Source organism: Symsagittifera roscoffensis, chromosome 7 (assembly GCF_963678635.1).
Source record: "Symsagittifera roscoffensis chromosome 7, txSymRosc1.1, whole genome shotgun sequence".
Taxonomy (NCBI): domain Eukaryota; kingdom Metazoa; phylum Xenacoelomorpha; order Acoela; family Convolutidae; genus Symsagittifera; species Symsagittifera roscoffensis.
Genome location: NC_087068.1, coordinates 31,734,998 through 31,751,235, shown reverse-complemented (window position 1 = coordinate 31,751,235; position 16,238 = coordinate 31,734,998). Strand labels below are relative to the sequence as shown.

The 16,238-nt window shown below is 37.4% G+C and overlaps 3 protein-coding genes across 4 annotated transcripts in view; 1 reads left to right on the top strand and 2 right to left on the bottom strand.

The window, feature by feature from the left end:
* Positions 1-16,238, bottom strand: part of LOC134851138 (kinesin-like protein KIF6) — a 436,464-nt gene that overhangs the window by 87,333 nt on the left and 332,893 nt on the right. The gene's annotated exons all lie outside the window — the stretch shown is intronic.
* LOC134851142 (transmembrane protein 70 homolog, mitochondrial-like) overlaps positions 1-16,238 on the bottom strand; it is a 175,476-nt gene that overhangs the window by 91,423 nt on the left and 67,815 nt on the right. The gene's annotated exons all lie outside the window — the stretch shown is intronic.
* LOC134851773 (immediate early response 3-interacting protein 1-like) lies at positions 11,663-12,172 on the top strand. Its single transcript, XM_063868001.1, has one exon. It carries the CDS (start codon positions 11,701-11,703, stop codon positions 11,995-11,997), a length of 297 nt encoding a protein of 98 aa, XP_063724071.1. The 5' UTR covers positions 11,663-11,700; the 3' UTR covers positions 11,998-12,172.

Genomic DNA, 16,238 nt, shown 5'->3' with positions numbered 1-16,238 from the left:
CATGTCACCCAGGTAGCAGAAAGTTGGCCCAACATCGAGCGTAGTACCGTCTACATCAATCATGTTCAAAGAGCGACCGTCGATAGGCCGCAACAATCTAGTGTCTGTGGCAAACATATTTTGGGTTGGCTACCAGCCGGCCTGATATTCCGCAACACTTCTTGTGAACCCACAACTTGCACTGAGCAAGCAATGTAGTTGCTTCCAATACCTTTTTGACAGCCAGCACTAGGGTTTTTTTCCCAGAGTCCTTGAGATGAAGGTCGATACGTGAGATCAGGAACTTGTCTCTTCATGTTAACTCGGAGACCTTTACTCTCCATGCCAGTTTTCCAGATCCTGAGTCTAGCGATCCATTCATCAAGCGTATCTGCCATTATAAGGAAGTCATCTGCATAGAGGAGATCCCAAGGTACGCCTCTACATTGGTTGAATCGCTGCGAGAGGGCATCTTGTAGGAGGATGAAGAGAAGTGGAATTAGAACAGAGCCCTGATGTACACCGACACTCACTTTGAATTTTTCGCAGTACTGACCGTTTGCTCGAAACCAACTCTGGGCATTTCAGTACATACCCTGGATGACCCGCACTGCCCATTCTTTTACACCGAGACTTCGAAGGGCTCACCACAGTACCTGCTTGGGTACAAGGTCAAAAGTTTTCTCGAGACCCACGAAAGCACCGTGGAGAGGCATGTTAGCAGCATTGGGTCTTTCTTGTAGCTAACGGTGAATATGAGCGCTCGAATACGAGCACTCGTTCTACCAACTTGATCTGTGAGTTTCAGTCCTCGATAGTTGCCACGATTTAGGGCCTCTCCCTTGCCTTTGTGGAGATTCAGAATGTAGCTCTCCTCCCAGTCTGTGGGGGAAACACCACATTTTTTGAAAACAGCATCAGATATTTGCCTCATCAGTTCGACGCCAAGATCTTTAGTTGCTTTCAGCATCTCAGCAACAATGCCCGACGGCCCAGCGGCTTTGCCACACTTCATTTTGCTGAGGGCCATGCATATCATTTCTCTGGAAACTTCCGGCGGCTGTCCGGCAATCGACGCAGTCTTCGGGAGCTTCTTACTTGGCCAATCAATTTCTACATTGAGAAGTCTGGCATAGTTTTCAAACCACGCCTTTAATTTATCGTTGTCAAGAATAGCTAGCTCACCGGCATGATTCCGCAGACAACTCTCACCCGAGATGTCCTGATTAGCGCGATCCATCTGCGTAGCGATCGAAACACTCCATCTCCATTTGAGACACTGTGGCGATTTCTTCCTACTCAGCAGCAGACTTAGCAAGGTATACAGTATGTTTTGACTTGCGTTTTGCTTCCAGATTAGACTCTCGAGCATTCAGCGCTGCAGTCGTCTTGACTACCTTCATCAAGGAATTATAAATCTTGAAACTTGCACGCTTCTCTTGCACAACGTAGTCAACTTCTTCATTCTACCACCAAGTTTCAGTCCTCCACTGGTGATTCTTTGATAGGCCACTTTTTTCAATGGCAGCCTTCAGATTTGGAAACTTCAGGCAAGACCAGACAGACCCAACATGACCGGTTGTATCGTTAGTAGACTGAGCAGTTGACATTCCGTGCTTCTGAAGGGCCTCCTGGAATTGGTTGGCTATGGTAGCGTCTCTAAGCTTCCATGCGCGGATGCGAGGTAAGAACTTGAGCTTCTTCGCGCGTGGTAAGTGTACGGCAGGATCGCTCACGACAGGTGATGTTGTTGGACGCATTCCTCGTTAACATCAGAAATGGCTTAGCTTAAAGACTTTCGATAGAGTATGTAGTCCAGCTGCGTAGTGTGGCCACCCGAGCTGTATAAGATGAGGTGGGATTACCTCTCCTTGAACCAGGTGTTACCGACTCGAAGACCGCGTTGTCAACAGCAAATTCCAGGAGGCCTTTGAACAGTAGTAGAAGCGAACAGTAGTAGAAGCGGTACTTGCCGCCCTTGCTTTTCAGAGCACGGACCTGGTTAGCTGCCACACGACCTTTCCACTTGTGCTCATGGACGAATAAAATTACTCCTAGTGGAATAACATAACAACTCATTGATCCAGTTTTCTCAAATTGGGTGAGTGCTGACGAAAAAGAGCTGTACGAACATCTTTTTTTTTTTCAGTTTGAAAGTTTTTCAAAAATTAATCAGGCTGGGTTTTCTAGCTCACTGACACTTTTTCTACCTCTGTTGATTATTTCTTTTTTGATTGCATGATTTTTTTTCCCGCTCAAATTTGATTATTCGCTGTTTGAATCTCGTTTTCTTTTTCAGTTAGTTTCAGTTCTTTTGTGATAAGATAGTCAAACTGAACTATCTAACAGAAAGAGAAGAAATCTCGCGAAAAACCTGATTGAATTCTAATTTCGAAAAAGGATATTATTTTTCAGATTTCCCAGCGGAGGTAAAACTTTGCCTATTGTCAGTTTTTTCAAATCGACCTAATTTTCATCAAACAGATGTCAATCAGAAATAGATTCTGAAATTCAAAGAGCGCTAAGGTTAAGTTTTTCTTACTTTGAACTTAGCAAATTTTTCAAAAAACTAGTCAGGTTTTTTTTCTGTCTTCGTGCGTTCATTGACTCTTCTCCAACTCTCTGTTGGCTGTTTACGCCTGCGATTAGCAATCGTTATCAATCGTAATGTAGACTTTTAAAATAGTTAAACCAACTCCGTTGATTCAATTGCTGCTATGCTGCTGACATGATAGATTTAATGAAAATTCTTATTTTACTACCGTGTGCTATGTTTGTTACTAGGAACTTTTTCGGAATTACTTTGTCGGCTTTAATGATTTCGTCCCAACTTTTGTCGGTGTACTTGCCGGATGTATTAAATTTTCAAATAATTTTTCTAAATTGCTTGTTTCATAATAAATTCAAATACAAGGTGACGTTCTGGGTCAACGTAACAACGTGATGCGGGAAGCTCCCCTGCCTTGTCAATAAAGCCCAATTGCTTAACACAAAAGATAAAGCCCTCGGAAAAGATTGTTGTTTTTACCTGTTTTTGAAATTAATTAATTTTCTCGCAAACTACCCTCTCTAATCTGAGTTTTTGCGTTCAATCAAAGAAAAAATTGTGTTAGTCTGATCTGTATAAGAGGCTATACCCACAAACTTTTCACAATTAAAGCTATGACTTTCGTAAAAGAAAATTTTTGATTAATTGATTGTTTTTTGGAAACTTCTTTGACTTTTCTCGAAAAATATTCAGCCAATTCAAAGTGGTGAATTAAGGAACCTGGTTTTGGGAATCTCTGCTAACGCGGCTATGATCTTTTTGCAGAAAAAAGTTATTGATTTCGGAAAGTCAAGTTTTTGCAGTTTTGCCCGTTACTTACTTTACTTATAAACTACGCTGTTGTCAAATCTGGGATGAAGGGTTCAATCGGGTTGCAGGATTGCGACAATTTTTCTTAGAGAAGCGGCGTCTCCTTAATTTTTTGTCAGAGAATGTTATTTTTTCGGGAAGATTTCATTTTCTCTTAAATTTTTACCTTCCTCTTTTGTTTTAGTAGAGAAACAACTAAGGTTTTTGGGCTAAGTCCAATTTGTAAAGTAACCCACTTCATCACAAATAAGTATAAAAAATTTATCAAAACACCCACCTTCAGCTGTAGATGGGCCCCTTGTTATCTTTTATCGAGACATACGAAGTTTCTGGTTTTTTTTTTTCATTATTTCTTTTTTGTCTATTTGTTATGTTTTTCTTATTTTTGTGTTCGAAGTTCTAAATCTGTAGATTGATGGCTGAACCTAATAGGCGATAAATTCTCTTTTGCACAAGCAAGCGTTTTGATTTTAACAAATCCAGTTTTTTTTACTACCCAACTATCAGAAAATTGCTCCTTTCTGGCCCACTTGCTCCATAAATTGGCCATTTTGCTACGCACAATTGGTCTTTTGCTACATAAATCTGACAGATAGCGTTTGCTCTGCCTGCTGTTTTGGAAATGAAAGTTTATACTTGCGAGAGCAAGTATCTTTTAATCGGGAACTAGACATTTACTGTTCATTAAACATTCCGTAAACAAAAAATTTGTTTTTACAAGAAATTGCACTTGCTTTAATATTGAATCTAAACAACTTCCAGGTTCCTTCACTCTTGGCCTGGAGGTAGGTAAAGCGGTTTCTTTTGCATTCTTCAGTCTCTGTTTGGAAGTCCGGCAGGATATTGTTTTTCAGTATATATGAAATAGAAGTTTTTCCCGGTAAAAATTTAAGTGTAGGAATTTTTTGTATGCATAGGTGCCACATCATTAATTTTTTCCTGTAATCAAGTATCATGATGGTTGTACAGTATTGCTTATTTGAGTTTCAGGGTGAATGGAAAGTTTTCTTAAATTTTTCATAAATTTTTTTTTTCGACTCAACTGGTTTCTGCTCAAAGATTGTCGTTTTTTTTCCGCTTCTTAAGTTTTTTCCGTTGCTAGTTTAAAATTCAAATGACTTGTATGGGATGTTTTCCTTGACTTCTTGTTTGATAAAAGCAGTTATTTTCAAGCTGTATGGAATTTTTTGAGACTCTTCGAAAATGTTTTTCACTTAATGCAAAGTTTATATATTTTTTCCCTAGTCAATTTTTTGTACCCCACTGTCTACAGCCTTCGAAAAAAAAAATTGTTTAAGATATTTTTGGTATTCTCAAAATCACGATATTTTAGATTTTGAGTTCAATGGATAAAAAGGGATGTGGGAAGCTCCCATGCGCGATCGGCCACGTTCAAAGTTTTTTCGACAGAGGGGCTTCCCACGGGTTGTGGGAAGTTCCCTTGCAAATTCGACTGCGCCCATTTCTTTTTACACACAAATTATGGCCCTCGTCAAAATTTGGTGTTAATTAACAGGTTGTTTGAATCTATTGTTAATAACCGAATACGCCGAAAGCTTAACAAACAAAAAGCTATTTTTTGAATTATTGACAGTTCTCGAAAATTACCCAGCCCATTTTTAGGAAAAGTGTTCAATTGTGAAAAACCAGGTTATGGGAATTTTCTCGGCTTAAGTGAACACGACCTTCTTTCTATAGAAAAAAAGTTATGGGTTTCGAAAATTCAAGTTTTTAACTTTTGGCCGATGTTTTAGAAGCTTTTTAACTTTTCTCAGAAACTACCCTATCAAATCTGACACGAATGGTTTAATCGAAAGAATCAGTTGCGAGAATTTTTCTTACAGAAGTGGCGACTCGTTTTCTGTTGAAAAATCTTGTTGCCTTTGGGTAGATTCCAATTTCTCAAAAAGTTTCACTCTTTAGGTTTTGGGCAAAGTCTAATTTTCGAAATTACCCATTTCATTTCGCATAAGTATAATGATTTTCAAATATATCAAAAAGCTACGTCCAAATAGCTGGAGCTCCTAGTTATCTCTTATCGAGAGATTCGAAAGTTTTAGTCCACCTTAATTTTTTCCAATTTATACTTTTTCGACTTCTGTTATTTTTTCGTTTGTGGTGTACCGCAAGTGATGCGAAGCCCCGCTTCGCCTCTGTGTTGTTTTAAACTCTCTTGTTTATCTAACGGGTTGTGGGAAGTTCCCTTGCAAATTCGACTGCGCCCATTTCTTTTTACATACAAATTATGCCCCTCGTCAAAATTTGGTGTTATTTAACAGGTTGTTTGAATCTATTGTGCATAAGCGAATACGCCGAAAGCTTAACAAACAAAAAGCTATTTTTTGAATTATTGACAGTTCTCGAAAATTACCCAGCCCACTTTTAGGAAAAGTATTCATTTGTGAAAAACCAGGTTATGGGAATTTTCTCGGCTTAAGTGAACACGACCTTCTTTCTATAGGAAAAAAGTTATGGGTTTCGAAAATTCAAGTTTTTAACTTTTGGCCGATGTTTTAGAAGCTTTTTAACTTTTCTCAGAAACTACCCTATCAAATCTGACACGAATGGTTTAATCGAAAGAATCAGTTGCGAGAATTTTTCTTACAGAAGTGGCGACTCTTTTTTTGTTGAAAAATCTTGTTGCCTTTGGGAAGATTCCAATTTCTCAAAAAGTTTTACTCCTTAGGTTTTTTTGCAAAGTCTAATTTTCGAAATTACCTATTTCATTTCGCACAAGTATAATGATTTTCAAATATATCAAAAAGCTACGTCCAAATTAGCTGGAGCCCCTAGTTCACCTCTCGGAGAGATTCGAAAGTTTTAGTCCACCTAAATTTTTATCCAATATATACTTTTTCGACTTCTGTTTTTTTTCCGTTTGTGGTGTACCGCAAGTGATGCGAAGCCCCGCTTCGCCTCTGTGTTGTTTTAAACTTTCTTGTTTATCTAAAAAAAAACAAGTTCCATGAATATTCATAATAATAGGTCAAGTGAAATATCATATTTAAGGCGCTAATGATTCGAAAGACATGAAATTTTTGTGTCGCGAAAAACCGTTTTGAAATATTTTGGTTTTGGCTATTTTCCATCGAATAAAGCGAGCGAGTGGTCTTATAATAGGAGGAAATACTTCTTTTTAAATTTTGGTTTTGTGCTTGTTGATTTTGTTGTTTTTTTTCGAAGAAAACTGGTGTGGAATATGCCCAATTAACTATGAATATCGAATATGCCTAAGATCTAGGGACTAGCTCAGATCATCTCATCGCACCCCGTACAACAAGCAACAAAAAAAAAGGAAAATTTGAATTTTTTTCATTGTTGAAGTTGTGTCATTATATTTTTGATAGATTTGTTCTGAGAGATGCGTTTATTTTTGTCTGCCAAAATTTTGATTGAATAATTTCAGTTGCGAGAGCAAGTGTCTTGGTATCGGGAGCTAGACTTTTTTTGTCGTAAACAACTTACACATTTCTAAGAATTTTTAAAGTTGTTTTATTAGTGAACCTTAGCAATTTCGATAGCTTTTCACACTTAGCCTAGAGGTAACATAGATGCGTTTTTACCATAAGGCGTGGGGTTCGAGTTCCGATCAGACGTTGTTTTTTTTTCAGTCTGTACGAATTTGATTATTTTTCGGCTTTGTTTGTCTGCTCGTTTTCTCGGCTTAGATGCCATATCAGGGAATTTTTGTGCTTTCACCATTTTTCATTGTATATACCAGTGCTTTTGGGTTAATCCTGTCATTTGTAAATTAATTGCTGGTTTATTGGTCGCTCGATAAATACTTAAAACATATTAAATATTCGGGGTAGTATTTTTAAACTGTTTTGCTCCAATTATTTTCATTTTTTCACTCATGTTTTTTCGATTTTGTTGTTTCCGTCTCATTTCCTATTCGCTTTCTTGCAATGCTTCGTTGCAATGTATTGCAAGTGATGCGAAGCTCCGCTTCGCCTCTGTGTATTGTTTGCGTTTTCAGAATGCCATGAATGTTGCAAGGCACAAAAAGTTAGTGCCAGAGATCGAGGGGTTCGAGATCCCAAGTTGGTCTGGCAAACCATCTTCCGGTCTTCACCTGGATGTGTTGAAAGAAAAAGAAGGTGAAGTGAAAATGATCTCGAAGATGATGGTAGATGAGAAGAACGCCTATTTCTTCGGCAGAAACCCACTCTACTGTGATTTCCCAATTGATCACGCTTCCTGCTCACGAGTTCACGCAGTCTTATTATTTCACAAGAACTTAAATAAATCGTTCCTGGTTGATCTTAACAGTGCGCACGGTACATTTATCGGAAAAGTGCGCCTGGAATCTTTCAAACCAACACAAATTCACCCGGGTAAATATTGTTCATCGTATGTCTATCGATCAAGCTGTATGATTTTCGATGAAGCTTTCTTGGTTAAAAAAGTGGACTGATTTAGTAAAGTAAAATAATCAAAATCTTAGATCTAAGTATTTTTTATGTTTCGAAGATTGGTGCCGTTTTTCATTTTGAGCTTATTCATTTCTGTTGTTTTAACTTTCAAATAAAATTGCAAATTTGTCGTCATATAAAGTCTTTCTTTGGTAAATACTATGAGAAGTAATTGATTGATGCATTCTTTGACCATGAAAATTAATTTATAAATAACTTTTCTAGACTCTGTCATATCGTTTGGAGCCTCAACACGACAATACATTTTGAGAGAGAGACTCCAGACGGCAGTGTCCTCAGAAGACCACAGATCAGATGACGTCACGAAACTAACAGGACTGGCCAAGTTCGGACTGCCGCACGACGAGGCTGCCCTGGACAACCTCACAGAGTACAACACAGCACACAACAAGAGGGTGGCAACCACAGTTACGATAGATGAAAACAGCAGCAGTGAAGGCCCCCCGTCTAAACGGGCAAGATTCATCGGGGTCAGATTCAGGTAATTCAGTTTGACACTCAAACTTAATTGGGATAATTTAAAACACGAATAGATAACAATATTAGGTGTGGTTTTTGATCATTTTAGAAATTACAGTTAATTCTGAATCGCTGTAATTTTAGTTTAAATATCTTTTTGCCATAAGTATTACAATATTTTAAAAGCGATCAGTTTGTTAGACGATTTTCGCAGAGATTTGATAACAAATTTGTTTTTGTTTTAGGGAAGAGGAAGATGTGATTAACCCCGAAGACGTTGACCCCACAGTGGGCAAATTCAGAGATTTAATTCAAACAGCAGTCATTCCAAAAGCCAATAGAAAATCACCGCAGTCATCTCTAATTTCACCTACAGCTCTAGACTCCAAAGACTCAAACCAAATACAACATCATATCTTAAGACCAATAAAAGACGACTCGTTTAATTTATACGCCGGGCTTCTCGACAACCCGATTGGATCAATCCGAATCAACTCAGCACCAGATGTGGATCTGACTGTGAAGCCAGACGAAGACGAAACAAATGCAAATCCGGCGGCAGCAGCTGGGCCGAATCAAGAGGCACTGAATGACTTGATGGGCGGAGACTTAATGCCAAAGAAGAAGTATTTCCCAAAAGAAGCCTGGCCTGGCCGCAAACCAACTGGAGGAATGGCGATTTAGGTCTTGTTTTCTTTTTCGAATCTTCAGCTAACTAGAATTGAGAGTGCGCTACAGGAGAAAATCAGAGTGAAGTGAAGTCAAAAAACGAAAACTCAAAAACTTTATTCAAATTTTGTACAATTTTATTTACTGCGTTCTTCTTAATTGTTGATATTTGTTGTGTTGAACTTTCCAAGTAATGGTAGAACCTGTTTGTCAGTTCAAATTTATCTCTTCAAAACAATTATTTCTTATTGAATTTCAATACAGTTGTTTTCTTGTTAGCAAACTGTTCTTTAAGGTTATAATGGATGATCAGGTTGACAGGACAATATACGTTGGAAACTTAGTTGAAAACGTCACGGAAGAAATTCTGTTTGAATTGTTCCTTCAAGCTGGTCCATTGGTGAACGTCGTCATCAAAAGACCTCGCAACTCGAACAATAAATTTGCATTCGTCATTTTCAAACATTCCCAGTCCGTGCCATATGCAATTGAACTATTCCGAGATACAAAGTTGTATGGGCGGGTCTTATCTATTCGGGCCCGAATGGAGTCAAAACATGCGTCTACAGAAAACGACACAACTGATGTGACTCCGATTGATCTTCAACACAAGGTTGATCATACTTCTATTTTATTTTGATGATAAAAAATCAATTAAATTTTGAATTCAGAATTGATTTGTTTGTATAACAGTCAATTACCGTTTCTATTTAATTTGAAGTACAAACTGTACAAGTTGTTAGGCTGCCAAAACTATTGCATACTTGTTTCTGGTCCAACCGAGAATAATTTGAAAACCGAAAACCGAGAAATATTTGGTTTGGTGATCAATGGAATGTTACTTATTTCAGCTAATGCGCTATCACTGAATCTTCGTTAAGGTTGCTGGAAAAACTAGGAAGTCGTTGTTTTTTTTGTGCAGGTTTTGGAGTTCATCACTCAGAATGCAGAAATGAATGCAGACCTACAATTCCCAGATCCAGAACCAGTTAGACGCTCCAGATCAGGATACAACCACCACAACCACGTCGACGAAGACTCTTATGACCCAATGAGTAACTTCTCTCTCCATTCAACGCCGAGTTACAATCACCAGCATTCGAACGCTGCCGCCACGAACAATGACGAGTATGATCCATACGAACCTCTCATTCGAGCGTCGTCTTTGACCAGAACAATAACTCAAGCTACCCGACACAGCAGTTTGACGTCTCTTAATTCTCTTGGCTCGGGTTACTCAGTGTCCTCGAATATGTCAAGAAGATTAGGAGGACGTATGCCGGATAACGTATCCGATTATTCCTCGGCTGCTCAGAGCAGAGGCCAAGAGACTTATAATAGTTTCGGTAAACGGCGTCACGTAGACGACGAAATGATGCCTTATAATAGTAGAGCACATGATAACAGAGGGGGATTCAAACAGAGGAAGGAAATGACTAGAAATTTTACTCTGCAGAATCCGTATGACAATAGAGAATCGGTTTACGAAGAGAGAAACCTTGATATGAGGCCACCAGAACCTCGCTATCAAAGGTCCTCCAGTAGTCAAGACAGGTCAGGACGTCAAAATGCATATGGTCGTCGGCAATATTGATGCAATTTTCCTTTGGTCGAACCAATCAGTTTTTAAAGCGTTTTGAATGACTTCTCTAGTTTGTTTTGGTCTAGAAAAATAGATTTTTGAGACATGATGTTTTCGTCTATTAAAATGTGGCTTTTAGCATAGTGGTTAGGCGTTCACTTCGAGATCGTCAGATTGTGCATTCGATCCCCTCCCATGACAATGATAGTTTGTGAGGACGAGCTCTCACGTCACCTCTAGCTTCAGGTCTGTCTACCACAGCCTGACCGATTACGGCTGCAATAGTGGTGCCACGTGAAAGTTCCAGACGCAAAAAAGCGGTCTTGAGTCGAAAAAAAGAGCTTCGCTAAACAAAATATTCAGTCTGGAATGTGGGGAAATAAGAGAAACAAACTATGCTTAGACAGGCTATATAGCCTTTCATAGATCCTCTGCGAATCGCAGAAACCACAAAAGAGAAAAGTGGGTGAATCTCAAAATCAATTTCATAATTGGACAAGGATAGCTAGTTTTCTGGAATTTGACAATTTTTTCTCGTCGAATATAAGTAAAAATCAAAAAATGAAAAAAACTATTAAAAATTTTTTTTCGAAAAGTTTCTCCAATTGATTGCTAAATTGTTTTTCGTTTTTTACTTTTTTTCCAGGAAGACGCGAAACGAATTTTTTATAAATAATTTCAATTGAGTAAAACTAAGATATAGTTTGTTTTTATGTAAGTTAGGTTTTAAACTAACAATTATTAGCTTATTACAAATAAGACGAAAATTTTTTATTTTTTGCTTTGCAGAAAACCTTCATTGCCGACAAAGCGCTAAATTATATATCTAAAACCAAATTGAGTTTTTCAGGCTAAAAGTCAAAATAAAAGTAAATTATTATATTAGGATTGCTTTGCTCGCTCGAAATTGAACTAAAAATATAAAATTTTAAACCTGTTTTTCTCGACACATACGACTTTTTGAAAAAAATTATAATGTGTTCGAATTTGGACTGAAATGGTTTTAATTTTAGGTACCGTTCGACGCATGCCGATGATTATTTGTGGTACCTGGTTTTGCTGGAAAAAAAAGAAAAAGCACACTCAAATATGCAAAGTTTTTCCCCATTTTCAATGGTCGGAACTAAAAGATTGAGGTGAAAGCTCGTCTCAGAAAGAATTTTTATATCGTCTATCCATGTATTAGAGTTGAAAATATAATAATTTCAGATTAATGAATGGCGTTCACAATCTATGCTTTAATGAAAGCAGGTCTTCTGCTTCTTAACGCTGCTGCCATTCTTCACAAAGAACGTTTTTTGGACAAACTAGGATGGACTGAACAAGCAGTAATGGCTGCTCAAACTATGATGACTGATCCATACAACCCTATGTATGGCCAAGCCCCACAGGCCCAGTCAGACACAATGAAAACACAGTTTCTTAAATTTGTAATTGCAGTTCAAACAATCATGAGAGTGCCTTTAATTTTCATCAACTTGTTCGCAATTTCATTGGAATTGTTACTGGGTTGAAAATAAGACATTGTTTTTGAGAGTTCTCCAAATGAGTGGCATGTTATGTCTGGGAGGCAACTGGTTGTTTTGGAAATTATCATTCAAATAACACATAGCTGTTTATAATTTTAATTGTAACATTAAAGGTGATGCATGATTATGGTTTATTTTTGAATATAGTCAAAGTTTGAATTAAATTCTTCTCTTAAAATTATGAAATTAAGATGATGCGAAGTGTTTATTAAGTTTTAGTGATGTTATATCACTGTTTTTTTGCACTGCTTAAGTTAGTATGTTCTGTTTCGAGACCGGTTTGGGAGTATAAAAGAATAATAAAGGATGTGTTGCTGCTTGCGATTAGCAAGCGTTAGCAAATCGGAATTAAGACTTTTTTCGGGTTAACAACTAGTTTAACAAACTCAATTGAATCAATTGCTGCTGGCATGCTCAGTTTCATGAAATTTAAATAAGACTACCTTATCTAAGTAGAAAATAGTTGGAGTAAGTTTTGGGCATTAATTATTTTTTCCTTATTTAATCAGCCTGTTTTGTAAAGCATAGATGTTATTTTGGTTTAAAAAAGTTTTTACAACGATTGAAAGTTCTGTAATTTGTCATTTTACAAACTCTGATTTCGAATATTTTTTTTTATATATTTTTTTTCGGTTAAATGGGTTGGGTTTAGGGTGTATCGTCTTAGTCAATTTATTTTGCGTAGTTTTGAAGGCCGAAAAATCCCTGTTCGACAAAATCAGGTATTATGAAAATGCAAGGGATTAGGTTTTTTTTTGAGATTTTTTTAGTTCGGTAGAAAACTACTCTTTCGGTTTTCAAAACAGGTATCAATAAAAAAAACTCTTGCTCTTTGTAAGCCTGCATAATTTTCGAATGTCTTTTTACTTTACCCTTCTCTCTACAGCCTTCGAAAAAGTCTCGGGGTATATTTGACCGAAATTTCTGATTTTTTTTCTCGTTTTCTCAAAAACTACTCCCCCAAATATGAGTTTTTCGTTTGATTGGATACCCGGGTTTGCGAAAATTTTTCTGCATTTGCGGCTACGCCCAATTTATTTTTACACAACAATTTATGGCCCTTGGAGAAATCAAATTTTTGCTTTGACCGATTTCTGAATTTTTTTTTGTATTTTTTCGGAAATTACCGTCGCAAGTCTGAAATTTTGGGTGCAGTTGAATCAATGGGTTGTGGAAAACTGCCCTGAATAATTGACTACACCTATGTTTTTGAACACAAAAGTTAAAGCCCTCGAGAAAGTTAATACTTGGTCTTTTAAACGTTTTTTGAAATTATCCTAAAGACTTTTCTCAAAAAGTACCCGCCCATATCTTAAGTTCTTGCGTTCAATCGAAACAACAAATTTTGTGAGTCTCTTCTGCATAAGCGGCCTTCCCCAGAAAAGTTTTAAACACAAAAGAAATGGCCCCCGAAAAAGTTAGTACTTGGTTTTTGTACCGTTTTTTTTGAAACTTGATTTTTCTCCAAAACTAAATCCTAGTATAAGTGTTATATCGAGAAACCCGATTTTGGAATTATTCTCTGCCTAAGCGGGCACGTCCTTCTTTGCAAAATATTATGGATTGCGAAAAGTCAAGTCTTTGAACGTTTGACTGTGTTTTATTATTTTTTTTACTTTTCTTAGAAACTACCCCTGAAATCTGAGATGAAGGGTTCAATCAAAAAAACCGCCTGCGATACTTGTTTCTGCAGAAGCGGCGACTTCTCTATTTTTTGTAAGAAAAACGTGATATCTTTGGGAAGATTCCAATATCTCAAAAATGTTCTGTCTTCTCAATTATTTTAGTAGAGAAACAACTAAGTCCAATTTTTGAAATTACGTGTTTTTTTTCCGCATCAATATAACCAATTTAAAAAAAAATCAAACAGCTACCTCTAGCCTTAACTGGGCCCTTACTTATCTTTTATCGAGATAAACGAATATTTTGGTTCACCTATTTTTTCCCATTTTTTTTCGACTTCTCATTTTTTATCTTGTGTTGTATCGCAAGTGGTGCGAAGCTCCACGTCGCCTCAATGTATAAAATTTGAATGTTGTGATTACGCATACGAAGTTTGTCTTAATTGCCAGCAAAGGCAATCATTTGACCATTTTCAGACAGTGTGAAATGGGTAGGAGTTTTGGAAGACTGGCTCACATGCGACACATAGTGTTCTACCAGCTGGCACCCACAGAGGTCAACTGGAAGAAGGGGCTGATCGGAAACGGGATTCAGAACACTGTCAGGCGCTGTCTGTACAAGGCAGATATTGTGCTGCCTCCTCTCTTGGCTTGCTACGCCATCTATGTCTGGGCCAATGCCGAACACGCCAGATTACAGAGAAAGAACCCGAAAGATTTCGAGCATGAGGAGTAGACATATAGAAACTGTTTTATTGGACGTGAAACAAAAGACAACTGAGAATTAATGATTAACTAAATGAACTACTGTTTACTAATAAACTGGTGCATCAGGTAGCTCTACAATCTTGTGAATATACTTTAGAAGAGATATTGTTTTTAACAAATCTAAACTTCTCAATACAAGAGGAAAGATACATAAACGGCAGTTTTAATGATTATTTCTGACAGCTGATGAATAGTTTGTAAGTTTCAGATGAATGGTTGTCGAAGTTTGTGCCTTTTTGTTAGCAAACCGGAACGATTGAAGCTTAGATCGTTGTCTCTAATGGTATCCGCACAACCCTCATGGAGTTCGAACAGGTCTATGAAAATCTACACAAAAACGGGCGATGCAGGAAAGACGTCTCTGTATTCAGGCGAACGTGTTCTCAAGACAGACAGGAGATTCGAGGCGTTGGGATCCATTGACGAACTCTCGAGCTGGATTGGCATGTGCAGAATACATGCTGCAGAATCACAATCATTGCGTAGTGAAATTTTTGTGCAGGTTTAAATGTATGATAATTATTGCTCGTGTTTTTCGTGCAACTATTTAAATTGAGATATAGTTGGGGGTTTAGGAAATTAGACGATAAGCAAATTAGGCGATCAGAAAGTAACGGAATTTAGACAATAACTTGCATGCAAACTGCGTGAAATTTGTTTAGACGAATTTTGTTTAGACTTCATATAACTTCTGATTGAGTAAATACTAGTTGTCCAACCACAAATCAGATTATTAAAGGGTAACTTCTCTAATTAAAAAAGTTTTGTTGGCCCAGTTCTTATCGAGTAAATTCACAAAGAGCTATCGTCTAAATTATGTTTTTTACTGTCGTTTAATTTGATTTTCTAATTTCCTAGGCCCCGTATAGTTGGTAGCTTACTTTTTGTTAATTGTGCAAATTTCCGACTTGCATACTTTAGAGTTTTGATTCGTTTGCATGCTAAGTTGGCATCAAAATACACCTCTGTGAGTAAAAAGGGGTTTCTAACACAAACAGTTGTAATGAAATTACTTTTTTTTGAAAAATTGCAAAATTTTGGCAACTTACTCAAATTTTGGATATAGTGCGAGAAAGTGATTGTTATCTATGTCGTTTCTAGGAATTACATTCAGTTCAATGTCGCTTGCAAGATATTGGATCCATTATAGCTACGTTGCCTCCTAAAAGTCCGAACGTGAAGATAGACACCACTGAAGTTGAAAATCTCGAGAGGTCAATTGACACTTTAACAGTCAAACTCCCGGAGTTAAAATCTTTTATTATCCCGGGTGGTGGAATTCCAAGCAGTAATATCCACGTTGCGAGGACCATTTGCAGACGCACAGAGCGAAGGTGTCTAGAGATTGAGCCTAAAATAGATGCAACAGTGCTGAAGTATTTGAATAGGCTGTCGGACTATTTGTTCACGGTAGCGAGGTACGCGTCCTTCAAATCGGGAATCGAAGATGACGTTTATCAGTCGTCAAGAGTGAAATAGATTCTGAAAAGTGATCTTTTTGACAGTTTGTTGCTAGTTTTGGAAACAAACTCGATCATTTCGAGCATCTTGTCATAAAAAATGTTTAGAAATGTATTTGAATTTAAATATTTATTTTACAAATAAATTATCCCTGTTTGTATTCTCTGAAGTCTTTATAAAACTAATGGTCAGTTTGCGTGCTAGTGGGGCAAATGTATTGAATGTGTATTTATGTTGAATATTTGGAAACTATTTTGAAAGGATGTGTGATTTTAGATTGAAATGTTGCAAAACATGGTGGCACGGAATCTCGTGCGGCTCTCCAGACTGCCCACCAGGGCCATGTCTTCAGAGTCCAGTCTGCCAGCATCTGCC